Source organism: Brugia malayi, assembly GCF_000002995.4.
Source record: "Brugia malayi strain FR3 genome assembly, contig: Bm_v4_Chr1_scaffold_001, whole genome shotgun sequence".
NCBI lineage: Eukaryota > Metazoa > Nematoda > Chromadorea > Rhabditida > Onchocercidae > Brugia > Brugia malayi.
In genome coordinates, this window is record NW_025062475.1 from 733,112 (window position 1) to 753,930 (window position 20,819).

Consider the following 20,819-nt stretch of genomic DNA (forward strand, 5'->3'; position numbering starts at 1 on the left):
AATTTAATTTTAAGTATAATTTTTAAAAACAAAAAAGATATGATAATCTTAGCATTTCCATTTATATATTAACATTATTTTAAAATTTATATTTTATTTTATTAATTTTGAAATAGTTTAAATAGTAAAATAGTAATTAATTAATTTTTATTTTGTTTTTTATTTTTTCTTCTTGCAATGAATAAAAATAATAAAAGAGAATTTCGCTTAATTAATTTTATTAAGTATTAAATTTTTGTCCAAAATGTAAAACGTATGTATGCGTGTACGTACGTGTACGTGCGTGTAAGTGTAGGTAAGTACGTTGTATTTATGTTTGCAATTCAAATACGAATACTTTACTCAACTTTGCATGTACTATTAATTGTTTTATATTTAAAATGCGAATTTTAATTTTTATTTTTTTAAAAATTAAATTATTTGATAAATTTTGAAAATGTTAAATTGAAATTCCACTTTTTTTTAAATTTAAATTTAATTTTTCAGATGAAAATATTATCCATTTTACTATATATTTTAATGTACAATAGCAGTACACGTTGGAGTATATTAGCACAGCCACGTAAAGCATTCGTTAATCCGCAAAGTGAGTGTCGCATCAAATGTCTCAACGGTGGCTTTTGCGCATATTTAGTTGACGATCCATCGATACATACGTGTCTTTGCTTACTTAACGTATATTACGGTGATCGATGTCAGTATGCTGGTAAAATTTTAATTAACTTAATTATTTTACTATTGATATTTTATCATATTTTATCATTGGTATCTTATCAGTTTATCATTAATTTTAATTAATTTAATTAATTTATCATTGATATTTTATCATATTTTATCATTAATTTTAATTAACTTAATTAATTTATCATTGATATTTTATCATATTTTATCATTGATATCTTATCAGTTTATCATTAATTTTAATTAATTTAATTAATTTATCAATGATATTTTATCATATTTTATTATTGATATTTTATCAATTTATCATTAATTTTAATTAACTTAATTAATTTATCATTGATATTTTATCATATTTTATCATTGATTTTATTTAAACTTAATTAATTTACTATTGATATTTTATCATATTTTATTATTGATATTTTATCAATTTATCATTAATTTTAATTAACTTAATTAGTTTATCATTGATATTTTATCATATTTTATTATTGATATTTTATCAATTTATCATTAATTTTAATTAACTTAATTAATTTATCATTGATATTTTATCATATTTTATCATTGATTTTATTTAAACTTAATTAATTTACTATTGATATTTTATCATATTTTATCATTAATTTTAATTAACTTAATTAATTTATCATTAATGTTTTATCATCGATATTTTTGTCAATTCATCATTAAATTTATTTAACTTAATTAATTTATCACTATCAATTGTACTTATTTAACAACTTTATATGATTATAACTGTAAATTACTAACGTATAAAAAAGTAAGTCATTTAATAAAATGTTTAAATTTTATTATTATTAATTTTAATTGATTGAAATTGTAAGTTAGTAAAGTGGAAAAGAAAAATGATTAAATCATTTAACAAAATGTTTAAATATTATTATTATTATCAATTTTAATTGATTAACACTGTAAGTCAATAAAGTACAAAAAAGTAAGTTATTTAATAAAATGTTTAAATATTATTATTTTTTTTTAAATAATTAAAGCTATAAGTAGTAAAGTTAAAAAAAAAAAAAAGAAAAAAAGATAAATTATTTAACAAAATGTTTAAATATGAAAAATGTTTAAATATTTTTATTATTAATTTTATATTATTAAAACTATAATTAAGCAAAGTAAAAAATTTTAATTATCAATTTTACATAATTAAAACTATAAGTTAGTAAAGTAAAAGAAAAAAAAATAATAAATCATTATGTTAATTACTTTAAATGATAATTAATTTTTATTACAATCATACGTCTATGTCTTTTGTCTTTTTTTTCTTTCTTAATTAGATAATTTTTTATCATCAAAATAATAAATTTTAACTGTTAAGTGCAAATCTAAGTTGTAAGTTTCTTTGTTTTTTAAAAGTGATTAATGATTAAATAAATGTTTCAGACAAATTTCATTAATTTACTCTAACAAATGCAATTTATTATCATCAAAAAAGAAACGAATAATAAAAAAAAAAAAATGTCAAATTTTTTTTTTTTAGTTTAAAAATTTTAAATAAGCAAACAAAATACTTTTTAAAAAATCAATAAGTGAAAAGTTTAACTTTCACTTATTGAAAAAAGAAAGATATGATAATTTTTCTTTCCATCTTTTTTTTAAAATATTTATTTATTTTATTAATTATTTTCTTCAACTTTTTCATAGATGACTGAAAAAGAACAAAGAAAATTGTTTAAAAAAAAAAATTTGAATTATTTTTTTAATATTACTTTCGTCTACTAAAGAGGAAGAGAGAGAGAGAAAGAGAGGGAAAAAAAAGAGAATTGAAATTGAAATGATTGCTTGGTTGTGTAATGGAAATAAAAATGAAATAAATTGATTATTTGAACAGTTGTTGTCTTAGCATAAATAATAAAATTTATTCAAAAAGAGTTTTTAAAAAAAAAGAAAGAAAGAAAAGAAAAGAAATGAAATGAAAAATTGAATATTTAGTCTTTTACAAAAAAAAAAAAAATTATTTTTGCAAATAAATAAAATGCAAAGTACAATTTTTTTTCTTTTTCCAAAAAAAAAAAAAAATATTTAGAAAAATTCTTTTTATTTTTATTATATATTATAATTTATTAATTTTTGTAATATTAAAATTAAAATCGAACAGCAAAACAAAAAAAAAAAAAAAAAAAAAAAAACATATTAATAAAATTTTGCAAAATATATATTTGAATTTATAAAATTTGATTTTGTAATTAATTAATTTAATAAATAATTGGTTACATATTTGTAAACAAACATTTTATTCACTTATATTTATACAATTTATTGGATTTAAACATTTATTATAATTTTATTTAAGCATTAATTTCATTTTATACATTTTTTTTTTTATATTTCAAAAAATTTTTACTTTTAAATTCTAATATTTAATAAATAAATAATTAATTAATTTATGGAACAGAATATTGCATTTTGATTTTTATTTATTTGTTTTTATTTTGCTTTTTCACGTATAATTTCATTTTTATTAATTCAATAAATTTTTTTTTTTTTTACAGTTGTTGAAACGACAACGTTAGCAACGTCTGTTATTCCGGAACGTCCGTTTTTACATCATTCCGGACGTGAACGATCAGGAACTGAACAACAACGGTATGAATTATCATCACCGATTAAAACAGAACAAAATTTTGATGATAAAACAATCAAATATAATGAAATGTCACAACTTGATCACACTAAAGTATATCAAATTAAACAATCAAGTAAGTTAATTTTTATATTATTTAACAAAATTTCATTTATTCAACTTTTTCATTTGTCAAAAAATTTTTTATTTTAATTTAACAAATACTTATTTATAATTTTAATTGAATACTTATTCATAATTTTAATTAAATACTTATTCATAATTTTAATTAAATAATTATTCATAATTTTAGTAATTTACTTTTAAATTATTTGAAAAGAGATAATTAGATGATGCGAAATGATTTTTTTTTTTTTTAAGTATTAATTAACTCTTTGCTTCTATGTATGCAATCATTCTCACTGACAATTTATAAAGTCTTTGATCTTATTAAAATTTTAATTTGTAAAAATTTACAAATTAATTCAATTAGTTTGCTTCTTCAATGAATTAATTGATTTTATAGCTGTGTAAATCTTATTTAATGAAGTATTAGCGTGAATTTTTTAAGTAATTACTTCCGTTATCACTTTAATACTTTCAAAATTAGCTAACATTAACCTTTGACCTATCAAAATCAACAGATAAAAGTTATGAAATAGAATGAGATTAGAAAGAGTAAGAAATGAAAATGTAAAAAAAAAAGATAAATTTAAATTTAAAAATAAATTTGAAAAATTAAATCAAAAAAAATTTAAAACGAAAACGAAAAAGTACAGAGAATATTTATTGTATTTCTATTTAAATAATTTTTTTTTTTTAAATTGCATGGAATTGAATCAAATATTATTTCCTTTTTAATTATATGATTAAAAAAATTATCATTTAAATGATATGATAAGATGTTATCATTATCACTTGCATAATTTACACTTTTAACTAATGCAAATCAGAATAATTTCACACAATTCTCATTTAATAATTAGCATGCACAAAATAATTTACGCAATATTGTTATCATTATCATTATCACTATCATCACAATATTTAAATTATCAAATCATACAACAATTGAAATTATCAATATGATAATTTACAAAATTAAATAAAAATTTTTAATTTGAAAAAAATTTTTTTTTTCCTCTTATTTACAAAAAAGACTCTAACCATTGACAATTATATTTTAAATGAAAATTAAAATATAATGTTTTTTTCTTATTCTTTCCTTTTTTTTAATAGCAATTTTTTTTTTTTAAATTTTAAAGAAATATAATAAATTATTGAAATTTTTTAAGAATCAACTGAGGAAACAAAATTGGAAGAAAATGATTATACGGAAGGTTGGGATACAAGAACTGGTGAAGATGATGAATATTTATATGAAGATCATGCTACCGATCATTCAGGTTTTTTTTTTTTTTTTTGGAATATGAATTTGAATTAATTAAATAATATTATTTAATTTTGAAAATGTTTAAAAATGTGAAATATATGAATTAAAAGAAAAAGGGAAGCAATTTGAACAACAAGAATAGACTATGATTTATTGTATTTATTTATTCCGTTTTTCCTTCCTTTTTTTTTTTTTTTTAAACTTAAACTTTTTTTTTTTTTTTAAACTTTTTTTAAACTTTTTTTTTTTTAAACTTAAACTTTTTGGAATATGAATTTGAATTAATTAAATGATATTAATTAATTTTTAAAATGTATGATTTATTTTGCTTCTTCATTTATTTTGCTTATTTTTAAGAATCGACAAGAACTGAATCATCAATGCCAGCATGGTTACAAGGATCAGATGATTATCAAATGATAACAGAACATGGAAATGCACAACGAATTTATTTAAACAAGAAAAAAACTGATCAAATGATAACACGTTTAAATAAAGATAAGAGAATGAAGATTAATGAGGATGCATTAGTACCATGGACAAATGAAAATGATAATTTTGATAGTGATGAAACAATGACAGAAACAGATTCGATGGATGATGGTTGGATGATAAGTAAACGACGACGTGTTATCACTAATGGTGCAACTGTTATCACTAATCACTTATTGCAATCAGTATTCTTTAACATTTTCATTGTGATAATCTTATTAAGGTGACAATAATTTATCACAAATGGTATTCTAATTAAACAAAAGAAAAGAAAAGAGAAGAAGAAATGAAGACAATGAGTAAATTTGGAGAGAAATAAAAACAATTTTAATTAATGAATTTTAAATTTTAGTATGATAATAAACTTGGTTATTATTTTTTCATTTTTTTTTTCTTTTTTTTTTTGAGATCGTAAAAATAAAAATAAGTAAAATGCAAGAAAAGAAATGAAACAAAACAATGTAAAATTAATTTGTATTAAATTTGTTTGTAAAATAAGCAAGAGTTGATGGTATTGAAATTGAAAAAGTTTGATGGAAATTTGAAAATAATAAAATTTAATTTTTAAAATAAAAAATGAAATTTTTTAATATTTTGCTATAAAATTAATTTGAAATTTTATGAGGAATTATAATAAATTATTGGAAAAATTATATAATAATTAGTCTGTTTTTTTTTTTTTTTTGTCATTTATTCTTCAAAGCATAAAACATACCATTAAAGTTTCGAATTGAAATTTTAAACAATTAAAATTTGTAATTTTTTGATAATTAACAATTCAGCAAACTTTTTTTTTTCAATTTATATTTTTGTTAAAATGTAATAAAAAATTATCACATAAAAGAAATTGTAAATATTGTTATAAAAAAAAAAGAAAAAAGAAAAAATTGAACAAATTTTCTTCTAAAATTATCGAAATTTATATTAATAAATTTATTTTGTTTTTTTTTTAAATAAAAATTTCAAATATTATTGATTTTTTAAATATAAATTTAATAAAAATTGTTTGTTAATAAATAAAAAAATATTATTGCCAAATGTTTAAAGTTTTTTTTTTTTTTAATTTTTACTTTTTTTTTTTTTTTTGCATTGTTGTATAATTTTTAATTATTGATTAATTCAAATGTTTTCATTTATTATGGATGAAATAAGTTTTTTATTTTATTTTAATTTTGCATTGATTGTATAATAAAGCATTTTTTTTTTTTTTTTTTTTTTTATTTACTATTATTACAATAAATCAAAATTTGTGTGTTATTTAATTGTAAATTATTACTTATTGTACACTTATTTAACTGTGACAAAATTTAATTCCATCCAAAATATAATTTTAAATTTCAAAAATTTTTCAATTTATTTGGAATAAAAATTAAATTAGTTCTTTTTTTGCCCATTTTTGTCATTTTCAAATTTTTTCACTTTTTATTTTTTTTTTATATTACCGAAAAAATTCATTTTAATAGAAATATTGAAATAATCAAATCATTTCCCTAGCAATGTTAATTTCGATACTTAATTATTTCAGGAAATAATGATTATTCATTATTTCTGTTAAATAATTACTAATTAACTCATAATTATAGGTAACAAATTGTAAGTGTTAATTATATATATTTCGAGATTTACTACAGTAAATTTGAATTATTTTCAAAATTTTATGAAATAAATTATTATCACTAAAAAGTACACTGATAATGGATAACAATGAAATCTGATAAAAAATTTGATTTGATAAACGTTTACATAAATAAAGTTAATATTTTCTTTTTTTTTTTTTTGTTTTTGTTTATATTTACAAATTTTTTTTAATCAACAAAGAAAAAAGAATAATATATTATCATTTTAAATAATATTAAATATTGTTTTTTTTTTTTTTTTTAATAAGAAATGTTTCATTTGCATTTTGTATTATTGAAAGATAATTTTTAAAAACTATAATTGCAAGAAAAGAAATGAAAAATTGATCTCAGTTTCTACTCTTTAATATCATTTAATAATTACTAAATAATCATTGTTTATTTTATTTATTTGTTTATTGTTTGTTTACTTTTTTTTTCTTTTATTTTATTTTTTGGAAAGAAAAATTGTTTCATTCATTGCATCTTTTTTCTTTTCTGGTTTTCTTTTTTAAAATGTTAATTAATTATGCTAATTTAATTGATAAATTCAATTTGAAATACGTATTTCTATTAATTATAATTAATTATGATTAATTTTTTTTTTTTTATTTCCTTCAGAAAAATTTTAAATATTTGCTTTTGTTAGCGAAATGAATGAATCAATTTGACAAGTTTTAAGAATTTTTCATAACTGATTGATAAATGTGACATTTTTGATAGAAATGATAAATGCGAAGAATGAAATGTTGAATTAAGCTGTCACAGAGTATTCTATTATAATTGTTTGCAATAAATATTAATAAATTTTGATAAATTTTATTTTTAACTAATAACGACACATTTTTGACAAATGTCACAAATGAAATTGAAATGTTGAATTAATAGCATATATTATTGTTTGAAATAAATTTAATAACAAATTTTGATGAATTTTAACATCAAACTAATAATAATATTACATTTTGATAAATATTCGAAATGTTAAATTAAGTAATCATTGCATATAATTATTTATAAAATAGTTTGAATTAATTTACTACTATAACTCAATAAATTTTAATTTAATTATCATATTTGTTGTTAGTTTAAAAGAAAAATATTTCAGAACTTTTTTCATATTTAATGATAAGCAATTGATATTTACACTAACATTTCATTTTTTTTTTTCTTTTCAATTTGAATTTTAAATTAGAAAAAATTTTTTATCATTTTTGTTTTTTTTTTTTTTTTTTATCAAATAATTTGAGTAATAATTATAGCATTTTATTGTTATTATTATCAGTTAAAATAAATTCATACAAAAAAAAAACATTGGAAAGAAAAGAGATTCAATCTATCATCAAAATTTTTTTGTAACATTTTGATAACAAAAGGGGATGCTACGCAGCGGGCAGGATTCGAACCTACGCGGGCAGAGCCCATTTGATTTCGAGTCAAACTCCTTAACCACTCGGACACCACTGCACCGACGAATCATCGCCTCAAATTCGATTGATAGAGTTGAAGCATTTTCAAATTTAGATTTAAATTAGTGGCATTTTTTAAAATTGAATAAAATTATTTTTGATATATCGAAATTTCTGTTATTTGTATTTTACAAACAAAAACAAAAACAAAAAAAGTTATCGAAAAATATTAAAATTAATTAAAATAAAAGAATAATGGAATAAATGTTAATACTATGATTTAGCATAACAAATGAAAATTTGTCTGCCAATGTAATGTTTACTGCTAATTTGTAGTGAAATCGTTAGCTGAAATAATCGATGCGACGATATAATGCAAAATTTTATCATAAAAGAGACATTATTTAGATAATATTCGTAAGGTTAATGTTGTCTTTTCTCTATGACACACAGATCAAAGATTACCGCCATAGATGGATGACATGTCACCGTGTCGCTTTATTTTGAAATCAGAATGAATTATTGATGTGTTCTAAGCGAAAGAAACGTTTTTTTTGTAGTACTTTTTTGCTAGTAGTGAATGAGATGATTATAGAGTTAAGATTTGAAATTAAATGGAAGTAATAATTTTCCGTATTGAAGACGTGACCTTACTGTTGACCTCTTTCATTGAGCAGTTAAAAGATAACCATAGATAATCTGTGATTCTGATCCCTACAGAAGAATGTACACATTGATTTTGATGCTTTTTTCCTGGTATTTTTGTATTCTATATTTTTGCTGAAATTTCTCGAATGATCATTGGTCATTGCTAATCATTAATTTAAATATTAAACTTTCAGGAAATGATATTTGTTAGATAGTTAAATTGATCTTAGCCTTAATTCATCAATGATAATGTGAAAACGATCATCTACCTGTAATAACAGGTGGATGCAAAACTTTTGACTTCTTTAAGTTGATCATTAATCTTAAAAAGCTTCTTTAGCAGAACAGGAAATAATGTATTGAAAAGATACACTTGCTTCCCTACGGGTAACGAAGGCATAACTACCATCATATCCGGGATCACTCTCGAGCAATCAAACTCTTGAATTAACTACCTACATGTACCTGTAGGGTTGGGCCCATAATTTCCAGTTTCCTTCGCGCATCTCGTCACAAAGTCTAGTGAAAATGTACGCAATTGCTGTCATCTTTTACACCTAAAGTTCATCCCTAGGCCAAGTTATATAGCTTCACGATGCTATCAAGACCTAAGTGAGACTTATTTGCCCAACCTTGAAAGACACAGTTGCCCTTCTAGGCATCTTACCCATGCATACACCTTGTCTGAACCTTCTGTTGAAGCCTGATTGACTTGGGTAACACTGCTGCAAGCAAATGTGTCAACCACCTCAACTTCATACGGGTAGGTAAGCAAGCGCCTTGCCCAAGACACTGGATGCCCGCAGAGGTGATAGTGCTCTTTGTACACAGTTAAGAATGTAAATAAATACTATATCAAACATGAAGTGTCATAACCCACGCAGCGGGTAGGATCCGAACCTTTTGATTTCGAGTCAAACTCTTTAACCACTCGGACACCGCTGCAACCACCCGGCCTCGCTAACCACGAAATTTTAACTGAAAAATTAGTGGTATTTTTCGATGGAAGAATTTAATTAAAATTTTCAAATGAAAATTTTCCATTAATAAAATAATCTGGAAAACCATAAAAATTAAAAAAAAAAAAAACATTTTAAACAAAAAATATTTAGTAAAATTGTTTGAAATTTTATTTAAATTTGAAATTTTTCGTTCATTAATATTAATAAAGTAAATTGTTGAAATTTACAATAAAAAAAAAAAAGAAAGGATAAACATAAATATTTTGAGAATAACAAAGACGAAAATGACTAATCGTTTTAAGTTGCAAATTTCCAATATTTGCATCTAAAAGGTTCCGGGCGCAGCGGGCAGGATTCGAACCTACGCGGGCAGAGCCCATTTGATTTCTAATCAAACTCCTTAACCACTCGGACACCGCTGCATCAGTACCACATTCACTACAACGCTGTGATTCTTTTTCATAAAATAATTTTAAATTTTATCTTTTTTTCTTTTTAATAATTTTTTCCAACATTTTTTTTTTTAATTTGAAATTATTTCAATAATTTTAGCAAAAAAAAAAAAATAGTTCAAATATTCTTATCAAAAATTTTCCAATAAAAAATTTTATGTTTAATTTAATTTTATTTAAAAAAAAAATAATACATTGATAATTTGAACAATTTATAAAAAAAACAAATTTGTTATGATGGAATTTATAACAAATTATAATTCTATAATTATCAATTTATCATTATCAGAGAGTAAATATTAAAAGTTTCCTATGAGATAGTCAAAAAAAAAAAAAAGGAAAGAATTATATTTGATAAGCAAATGATAAGCGAAAATGTAGAACGAAATATTTCCTTATCAAATTCACTTAAATTAATTAAATAATCAAAAGATTTACACTGAAAGTATGAGGATAAATGCATAAAATTGAAGCATTTTAATTCTCTTTAAATACCATTCATTTTTAGGATTAATATTAATATAAATGTAAAATTTTTCTAATCTTTAAATATATTCTCAAATTCTTAAAATTCTTTCATAATCAGTCTGATTATACTTTTAAACAACTAATTGATTAATTTTAAATAACTGATTATAATTATAACTATTTATTGAAAAATCATAAAAGTTGCATATGTACATCTATGTCAAAAAAAAAAAAAAATCTTATCATTTTCCTTTTTTTTCACTTAATGAAAATAGAAATTAGAATCTTTTTTTACTTAATCAAAATAAAAATTGGAATCGTTTTTTACTTAATTAAAATAAAAATTACTATCTTTTTTTACTTAATTAAAACAAAAATTAGAATTTTTTTTTTACTTAATTAAAATAAAAATTTAGCATCAGTGTATTTGATATGTTTAATGTGTTATTCTCATAGATTTATGTGTTAATTAAAATGTGCTAATAAAATTTAGTTACAGTTTGAAAAATCATAATGCATTTGAAAATTTTAATGCATTTTTTATTTTAAAATTTACATAAAAATTCATTTAAATATCAATTAATTTTCTTTTTTTAAAATTTTATTTTGCTATCATTTTAACTGTACATAACGGTACGCTTATTTGATGCAGCAAAAATGTCTAACTTATTAAGTAGTAGTAATAGTAATAATAAAACGATTAATCATGAAATGACACATTTTACAAAATTGAAATTATTGAATGAATCATATACAATTGATGATGATTCATCAGTGTATGCACTTCGAACTTGTCATAATAACAATAGTAGCAGTAGTAGTAGTAGTACTGATGATGATGATCAATCATTGGCTAAATCAAATAAAACATTTTCAAATTCTTCAATTAAATTGAAATCATCAATTCAAAATCAAACAGGCGATAATTGCAGTAAAAAGTAAGTAAATTTTTTTTTTTTTTTTTTTTAAAATTACGTCATAAAATTTCCATTTGTAATTTAATTTGAAGATAAAAATTTGCAATAATCTAAAGCTAACAATTAGTAAATTTTAGAATTCTTTTGTGATATTTTCCTCATTAATAAAAGTATAAATAATTATAATGCTAGCAACAGCAATTGTATTTTAAAGTTCTTCTTTTTTCTTAATTATTATTTGAAAATGAATTGTCCGTTTTTTTTTTTTTTTCATTTCATTTCAGTTCAATTTATAAGATTGCTTTAACGCAATCATCGGAAAATACATCGGATAATTTGAAAAGTTCTGAATTTGATGATGAATTGTCGCAATTGTCGCAGCTGTCACAACTGTCGCAATCATGTTATACAGCTCGTGTTATTTTATCAGAAGAAATTACTAATCCTGAATTTAATTATTCTCAAATTTTAGATGTAAATTTTGAAGAAATAATAATTGAACACTTCTTTCTAAGCATAAAAGAGGGAGAGAGAGAGAGAGAAAGAGAAAGAGAAAAAACATTGAACTATTGCATTATTGCTTTGAACTTTCTTAAATTATTTAAATTATTTAATTAAAATTAATTAATAGAAATCAACTATTAATTCATGTTTTTGATTTAATAAATAATATGTAAATAATGCAAACATAATTATTGTCAGAATTTTAACATAAAATTAATATAACTGTGACTAATTATAGTGTTTTAACCGATATATAGAGCAAGTAGTCCAGCAATTTGCTTGTTTCCATGGAAAAGAAATAAACAAAAAAAAAGAAAGAAAAATCGATTATAAATTGTTAAATTTATTTTTAAATGTTAACAATTATAGTGGTAATGCCTAAATTATTTAGTATTAAATGTTAAATTACTAATTTACAATGTTTTAGGAACAATTAACATCACAACAATCTAATAATAATAATAAAAGCGAACAAACAAACAACATTCTAAGTGAATCTAATATGTAAGTGAACAAATACATCAATTTTTGGCTCGAATATATTTTGAAGTAATCGTATTTTCAAATTTAATTTCTTTTAATTTAACTTAATTTAATTTCACTTACTGATAGCTTTTTAATACGAAAAATAAGAAATACCTGTAATGGAATTGATTCATACATTATCAGATAAAATGGTTTATATTATTCATACTATCTAATTTTATAATTTTGTGAAATTTGCTTTTTTTTTTTTTTAGAAAAGAAACAAATGACGGTGCTATGCTAGAAAGTACTACTCGAAGTGTAAAAAGTATATTGAAAGCTACAGAATCATCATCAGACTCATTGGCAGTAATGAATTTGAAAATCTTGAAAAATTTTCCAAATTTTTTTTTTCTTGCATTTAAAATTTCCAATTATACTAAATCAGAAACAAAACTTTTTCAAGCTTATATTACCAATTTCAATTTAAAAAAAAAAAAAAGCCTGAATATTTAAATTTTAAGCTCTAATAGAAATGTGAACATATATCGAGGAAAAATGACCTCTCAAAACTACAATTTTTCTTTTACTCATTCTTCTTTAACTTCTTTAATTACTGTTTCATAAAATAGTAAAATAAAAATCATTTTTGTATTAACTGTAAACAATGATTGAAGATTCACTTCTAATATAAACATTTTTAACCTAAAAATTATTATTTCTTTAAAAAGATAATTCAATTAGTTTGAAATAATTTCATTTATATTGTTGCCATTGAAATTTTATTAATTACATACAGTTAATACTTAATTAATTTATAGAATGTAAACAGTGAGTACTGTATAGCAAGAATGAATGATACTTCGGCAATGATTAACACAGGAACATTATCATCAATCTATTTTTACAAAGAAACTGATCCGTTTCAAACATTATACAATACCAATGAAGGTATTCACAATTCTTTTTTCTTTCTTTTTTTTTTTTTTTTTTTTGAAATAAATTACAGCGTTTTCAGAAGAAAAACAAAACAATAAGCAAACAATGAAAAATTAAGCTAAAAACATGATGTAAAACAGCGATAAAAATCAGAAATTGCTAATTTTCTGATTTAAACTAATTTCTAAAATTCAAAATTCACACAAAAATTATATATGCTAATTATGAATTGTTTATATTTAAAAAAATTTTGCCATTTTCAAAATTTCAAGCAGTACTTTATCACTGTTGCTAATTTCAATATTTCAACAAATATGATAAGTAAAAGTAAGCAAGTCAAAAATTGCAGCACAATGGAGTTCATTTATACCGCATTAATAATAATAAAGCATGGCGTTGAAGAGAAGAAAGTGAAATCGAAAGCTAAATGATCAAACTGGTTAATTCAAAATAGCAAAGAAAAAAATCAATTTAAACTTGGCAAAAAAAAAAAAAAAAATAAAGAAAATAAAGCAAAAACTTCAATGACAACCTGTAATCACAAAAATGATCAACCCAACCCTTCATATTCTTAGATCAGATATGATCATGAATACATTAAATATATATGTATAAAAAAAAAAAAAAAAAACACCAAACCCTAAATAGTTCAAAAATTCATGTCGAAAGCACAAACGACGAATAAAGAAGGATTCCTGCTGTAGTAATTATATGTAAATAAAAAATGATAAATGATACGCAATAAAAACGATTGCAACTAGTTATTATATGCTAGTTGAATAGTCATCAAAAACTTTTCTCAATAACAATCCCACTGCGAATTTTGAATGGTTAGAATTTATACACCAAATACATACAAAAAAAAAAAAAAGAAGAGAAAAAAATATGAAAAAAATATTATATTGATAAATGCAATATAAAATAGATAAGTGAGAATAAAAATTTAACTTCCCAATTTCTTTCAAAGCTATAAAAAAAAAAAAAGCTAGAAAAGATTCAGCAATAATTAGATAAAACCTATTTGAATGAAAAACATACAAAACATATAAAATCAAAAATATATGTAAGTATACAATATACTAAAAAATTAATCTGATCAAAATAACTGCAATGATTTAAGAAATAATACAACCACTATCAGTTTGTGACGACAAATTAAAAACTATCAAAAAAGCTCAAATTAGTAATTGATCATTCTTGTTTACTGTATGGAGAAATTTTAAAAATCAGATATGAGGTAGCTAATTCCACAAATTATATGCTAACTTCTTACCATTTATTAATTTCGTCAGTGTTTATACTATCATAATTTTATCGTTATTTTTAAATTATATATCAAGAATTTATTTCGTAGGACGAAATCAACCTAACAATTCAACAGAAAGCAAAAAAAAAAAAAATGAAAGTATTTTTGCCTACTCGCGAACTTAATAAAATTAGAAGCAATTTAAAAAAAAAAAAAAAAGAAATTGGACCACAATAAAAGTAGATACGCACAGACTGGGAATTATTATGTAAAGCAGAGAGATGTAAAAGATTGATTAGATCGAATATCTTTCCAATAACTAAAAAGCATTGTCCTAATAAATAAATATGATGAATAAACGTTGAAAAATAGCAACATGACAAATCACTTTGAACGAAACATTAAGCTTATCATTCTACTGCAAACTGAAAGAATCAAAATTAAATAGCTGATGAACCACTTGAAACATGTTCGGGAAGGAAATGAAACTTATTCGTCCTGGATCAATTAATTGTTAATATTTATTTTTCGATGTTCAACTAATTTCCGCACCTGAAAAAGAAATCAATTAGAGATTATTGAAATTTCAAATTTATTTCTCATTATTAGAGCAATTTAACTATTTTCAAATGTTCAGTTAGAAAAGAGGTTTATATAATGAACAGCATATAACAGCTCTCTAATTTAATATGTAATTAAAATATCCCTCTATCTCTTTAGCACCTCATTAAATTCATCGATTTTCACAACTCAGTCACATCTGAAGCAAAATATATGCATTCCCAGGATAATTAATCCTGCCGACCAATATTGTCTCAAGAATGTCATGTCACTTCACAGTGGAATTAAAAAAAAAAACGATGCAATTCAATAGGAAATCATTATAAAAAAAGTAAAATTAGCAGAAGGTAAGCTAAGGTAACTCAACTGTGAAAATTGATTTAAAAATTTTTTAATAATTAAGGACTTATAACTTTGCAGATTCTAGGACTCAAAAGCCTAGGATGTTATATAACTTTGAATTTCAAACCAACAAGACTAAACAAATCTTTCTTGATTTTATTGGAATACATCATAAGAAGATATGAACTACAGCAAAAATGAATAGTCACTAGATGAAGGCAAATAAAAATGAAAGATTTCATTTTAGGAGTAAATAGTTAAACGTAATTTTTTCTAGCATATGAATGTGACTAAATGGTAATTAAGATAACTACTGCTGCTGATGAGTTTAACAAAAGTTTCTGAAAAATTTATGGATTTTTTCCATATGAAAAAAAAAAAAAATTTCCTATAACAATCTTTTTATCTTCTAATTTAGCCGTAAATAAGCGAAAAAAAAAAAAAAAAAAAAGATAAATTTCAAATCGAATGTTCGTGGTTGAACATAGTAAAAGAATGAATCAACACAAAGGTTTCGTCGATATCGATACAAAGATCAGAGATTTTAATTAAGAAAAGCTAAAAGCTACATAGAAATTTAATTCTAATATCAAAATATATTCAACGCTTACTTCACGTCCTTCTTCTATCCATCGTTGTTGCTCTGATTCAATTAATCCCTCAATTTTATATTCACCAACTGCCGTCTTATCGATATAGCCATACAGTACTGCGTAGAGTTCGGGTATCATTTTTGGAGTCAAACAGAGACAGAATAGAGGTGAAAGAAGTTGGCAAATTGGAAAATACAGCGCTGTGGCATCTTCCGGAAAACTAAATCCATGAAAGCGGCTTTCTGATATCCGGAAACCATTGTCCTGATATAGATTCAGTGCTGTATACAAGATTTCAAGTTGCTTTTTCATCACACCGGTGAAGAAGAACCGTGAAAATTCATGCATTGGAGTAGAACTGATTTCTTGAGCGTCATAAATCAATCGATAGCACAAAATATTGTGAAATATAAAATGGCGGAAAAATGACTTCTGCAAAACAGAACTACTGCGCCCTTCCAAATGAGTACAGTGATAAGTAGTAAAAGCTATCGTTGCTTTGAACTGTTGCAAATTCATTTGTATGCAACTCAATCGGAACTGATCAGATTGCCAGTTAACAAATGGATTTATGATTCCATCCAATGATTCTTCCAAAATTTGATTTAAATTACTGCAAAAAGTAGAAGTCTTCAGAGTTAATAACTGAAATCCGCAAAGGAGTAACCGCAAATTAAGCAGCAAAGATTCTTTCAAATCGTTTTGAATAAGCTGCTCAACCAAACTTCGGACATCTTCATGGTTATCATCAAAGTTCAACAGCACCATGATAGTATTTATAATACCATCAACAGATTGTGGTACAGATGACGAATATCGTGAAATGATTGTCTCCACTGCTCCATCCCAATCATAACTATTTCGTTCCAATTCTAACGGCCATATAAAATGTGAGAAATATGGCTCACCGCTTCCTTCATCCAGCAGACCAGTATACAAAGCCAAAAGCATCCGAGGCACAATATCATCCATTCGTATTGGTAAATTAGTGTATAAATATAGATTAGTCTCAATAAGCATGGTTAGAAAACTACAGCTTGGAATGATTTTTGTATTTTTATCATATGTTGAACCTGACTGATACGATGGTATTTCAAAAAAATTGACGAATTTCAGAAGCTCATCGTGATACCATTGCCAAGATGTCGTACTAGACGAAGCTTGATCAATGTCATTCCAACATTTTGTATTTGTCAAATCAACCACAAATGGATCATTTGTAAAAGAAGATTCATTCAGAGGATAAATTTGAGCACAATCCGTACCCACCAATGGTATTTTTTGCAATGCATGTACCGTTACGCTATTGCTTGCAACTGCAGCTGATGGTTGAGATTCTTGTGAACCATCAACAAATTCGTTTGCATTCATAGCATCGTGATTTGCTGTTGTACCATTTTGTGTCAATAATCGATGAAGCTGTCTGAAAGGAAAAGATAACAGGCTTAAGTTCAATGCGAAACGTGGACTGATATTTTTATGCATACAGTTAACGAAATCCAAAACTAACTTGTCAATACTTTCTTCTATGTTATTGTTTGAGCTGGTCTCGTATTTCACGGATGCTTGAAAATCTAATGGATTATATTCACATGGCTGCTTTCTGAAAAAGGTCTTTCAAAACTGCCCTGGTAAAACAACCAAATCCGAATTTTTCATAAAAAGAGTTAAAAACAAAAATATATCAAATGGTTTCGATGATGAAATTGTTCAGTAAACGTGATGCAAGATTTAAAAGCGATAAAAAGGTATGTTATTCAACTTTGATGAATCAAATCTACCCTAATGCGAAGTCACTACACTAATGCGAAGTCACTATATACAATGACGCATTGAAGATATTTTCAAAGCAGTAAAAAAAGACATTGCTATTGAATGTCCTATGGCAATATAGCACCAAGATCATCTCGAGGCATAGCAATATTAAATAAAACAAAACCATTATTTAATATAAAAGATGCAAGTGTCGAATAAGCGATAAAGGCAAAACAAAGTTTAAATTTAGCAAGAAGGAAAGAAATAAGAAAAAAAAAAAACTAACTGAAGCGAATCAGGCAAAAACGGTTCCACAAATTTCATTGCAGAATAGAATGAAAATTTTGGAACATAAGGCAGTGAATTTGATCTCAACTTTTTTAAAGTATTTCGCTCCCTCACAAATCGTCCCTTCAAGCAGTTCCAGCGTTCACGACATTTCTCACCTGCAACATCCTTAATATTTATGATTACTAACGTTATCTTACCACAAAATTCTTACCTTCGATAAAAACATTCAATAACAGAGAAGGCAAGTAATCAAGTGCTGACTCATCGACAACAAAGATCGAAATAATTGCAGTAGCAGTAGCTGATCAATAATCTCCTTTATTATAACTGGCTTCATCCTGTATGATCCCAAAAAAAAACCAAATATGTAGAAGCCATGAATTTAAGTTTTAAAGTTTGTAGCACCTTGCAATTAGCTGCTTTTTATCCAGTATGCCGAACAGCATAAATTTGAAGTAATTTTACTGCTATATCACTGGTGATTTCCTGACAACATGACGAATCCTTTTTAACTTTAGTTTCTTAACTTTCGCAAAACAAAAAACACAAATATATCTGTTTACAAATAATCATCAAAAACGTTTCAACCTTAGTCTTACCTAATTTCAATTATTTTAGAATGAAAGAGGCAACTATTCTTACTGCCAACTAAACAATAATAATAACCTGTAGTTTTATATCCCATCGCTTGAAGCTTCTTCGATACTTCCTCCCATAATTCCACCCTTGACCGTCCTTTTTTGTAGTGTTTATTGGATGGATCATACAAATATGGCGAATTACGGACGGTGTGAATTAAAGCATGATTATAATCCTTAAATTCCATCCTGAAAAGAAAAAAATGGGAGGACATTTCAGTAATAAAAGATGTACATTTTTGATTACAAAATAATGTAATGTTTATCGTTAATCAGGACGATAAGCGAAGTATTAAGGGAAATGGAAAAAAAGTAAGGAACGATCCGAGAAATGCAAACTGAATTCACAGAGATATGAATTAATGACAACTAAGTGGTATAGAAAGTTCTAAACTTCTTATATAATAAACATTCTGAACTAATCATAACTAAATAAATAATCGCCATGAAATATTGTAATTAGGAAGAAATATGAAAAACAAAATTTGCGGGCAAATAAACATGATCAGCAATAGAAATATTGATAGATATCTGTAAAATTCATTTAAAAAAATCTTACAAAATAATCAAAATTCAACAATTCCAAAAATGATAATTCTATCATAAATGAGATAATTTTTATTTATGAATACATGAAAAAGAAAAAAAAAAAAGGAAAATAACATGACAATTATTATAAGCATTTTGCTCATAATTTGAGACCAAAACTCATATCACTCACCACAGAATATTTGATGTAATAGCGAAAAGCGGAAAATGTCATATGCAGCGGCAAATGTTCTCGTAAACGTAAATTCAATTAACCTTAATGTTTACTGCCAATCCATTTTATCAAGTTATGATGTCAAGAAATCAAAAATCATAAAAACTAAAATAAACGAGCAATGAATATTTGACGGCCTAAACGATGTTCTTTATGTAAAGATGTTGTCTCATAGTTAATTATTTTCATTTTTGGAAATGAATAAATTCGTTTAATTTTTATGATATTAGCAATAAATTTAGAAAATCCTTCTCTTTTTTTCTTTTAAGAAAAATTTATTTGAATTTTTGCAGCAGCATTCTGAGCAATTTTTTAGAAAGAAGAAAAAACAGAGATGTGTTTGAAATGATTGAATGAATGATAATAGAAAATTACTAAACATTAAATAGCAAAGCAAAGAGGTAAGCTTTAACTAGTTTTCATTGACTAAAATTAATTTAATTGTTGAGTGTTCTTTTTTTTATATGCATTAAGACTTTACTAGTATAATAAAATTGATGGTAAGTAACATTGAAACCTATGTAAAAATTCATAGATATTGTCCGAGCTTTTTTGTTCTTAAAAGTTTAATTAATGGAATATAAGTATGAATGTTGAAAATTTATTGTAGTAATATGTATTGTTGACATTGAAGTATGCTTGGTGTAATTCATTATTATATTTTATACGTAACATAATTTTTCGATGCATTTTTATTTCACTGATAATTAATTGGCTAATTTGTAGATGATGGAAATTTTTTGCGCCTTTATCGATGAAGCGGTATTTACACGTCTTATTGGAACGATCGGTTGATATTTAGATAATAATGAAGGAAGACAAGGACACGGTGAAGAAAACTCTTTTACGACGTCGTAGTGATCCAACTTCGAGCCATATTGGCACACTTGATGCGTAATCATTTTATCTTTCTTATTATTATTAGATATTATTGGACAAAATTTTGCTTATCTGTCTTTTGTCTTGTTCTAGATACCAAAATTGACGATGATGCAGCTAGAAGTCTTGAAATTTACGACTTATAATTGAAGAGTTAATTAAGTATAATATTTCATCCATCATTCTTTTTAATGGATGCTGCTATTAAAGTT

At 23.6% G+C, this 20,819-nt stretch overlaps 4 protein-coding genes and 2 non-coding genes across 6 annotated transcripts in view; 3 read left to right on the forward strand and 3 right to left on the reverse strand.

Moving 5' to 3' along the window:
- Positions 1-519: 519 nt before the first annotated feature.
- Bm5589 (Uncharacterized protein) lies at positions 520-5,386 on the forward strand (the record flags this gene model as incomplete). The annotated part of the gene is made up of 4 exons (XM_043076139.1): positions 520-706; positions 3,204-3,410; positions 4,570-4,680; positions 5,025-5,386. 4 exons carry the CDS (start codon positions 520-522, stop codon positions 5,384-5,386), a joined length of 867 nt encoding a protein of 288 aa, XP_042932073.1.
- Positions 5,387-8,160: 2,774 nt separating this feature from the next.
- Positions 8,161-8,242, reverse strand: Bm14526. The gene has a single exon. It is a non-coding gene; the product is annotated as a tRNA-Ser (tRNA).
- Positions 8,243-10,134: 1,892 nt separating this feature from the next.
- Positions 10,135-10,216, reverse strand: Bm14525. Its single transcript has one exon. It is a non-coding gene; the product is annotated as a tRNA-Ser (tRNA).
- Positions 10,217-11,425: 1,209 nt separating this feature from the next.
- Positions 11,426-13,917, forward strand: Bm8387 (Uncharacterized protein; the record flags this gene model as incomplete). The annotated part of the gene is made up of 6 exons (XM_043076140.1): positions 11,426-11,652; positions 11,916-12,105; positions 12,563-12,639; positions 12,876-12,969; positions 13,422-13,551; positions 13,889-13,917. 6 exons carry the CDS (start codon positions 11,426-11,428, stop codon positions 13,915-13,917), a joined length of 747 nt encoding a protein of 248 aa, XP_042932074.1.
- A 1,375-nt stretch (positions 13,918-15,292) lies between these two features.
- On the reverse strand, positions 15,293-19,153 carry Bm8388 (Uncharacterized protein; the record flags this gene model as incomplete). The annotated part of the gene is made up of 5 exons (XM_001891639.2): positions 15,293-15,337; positions 16,300-17,704; positions 17,792-17,884; positions 18,323-18,482; positions 18,994-19,153. 5 exons carry the CDS (start codon positions 19,151-19,153, stop codon positions 15,293-15,295), a joined length of 1,863 nt encoding a protein of 620 aa, XP_001891674.2.
- Positions 19,154-20,536: 1,383 nt separating this feature from the next.
- Positions 20,537-20,819, forward strand: part of Bma-sax-2 (Uncharacterized protein) — a gene marked incomplete at both ends in the record, with an annotated part of 37,980 nt that continues 37,697 nt past the window's right edge. Inside the window, one exon of the mRNA XM_043076141.1 lies at positions 20,537-20,622. Coding sequence (XP_042932075.1) covers positions 20,537-20,622 — 86 coding nt within the window. The remainder of the gene's footprint in view (positions 20,623-20,819) is intronic.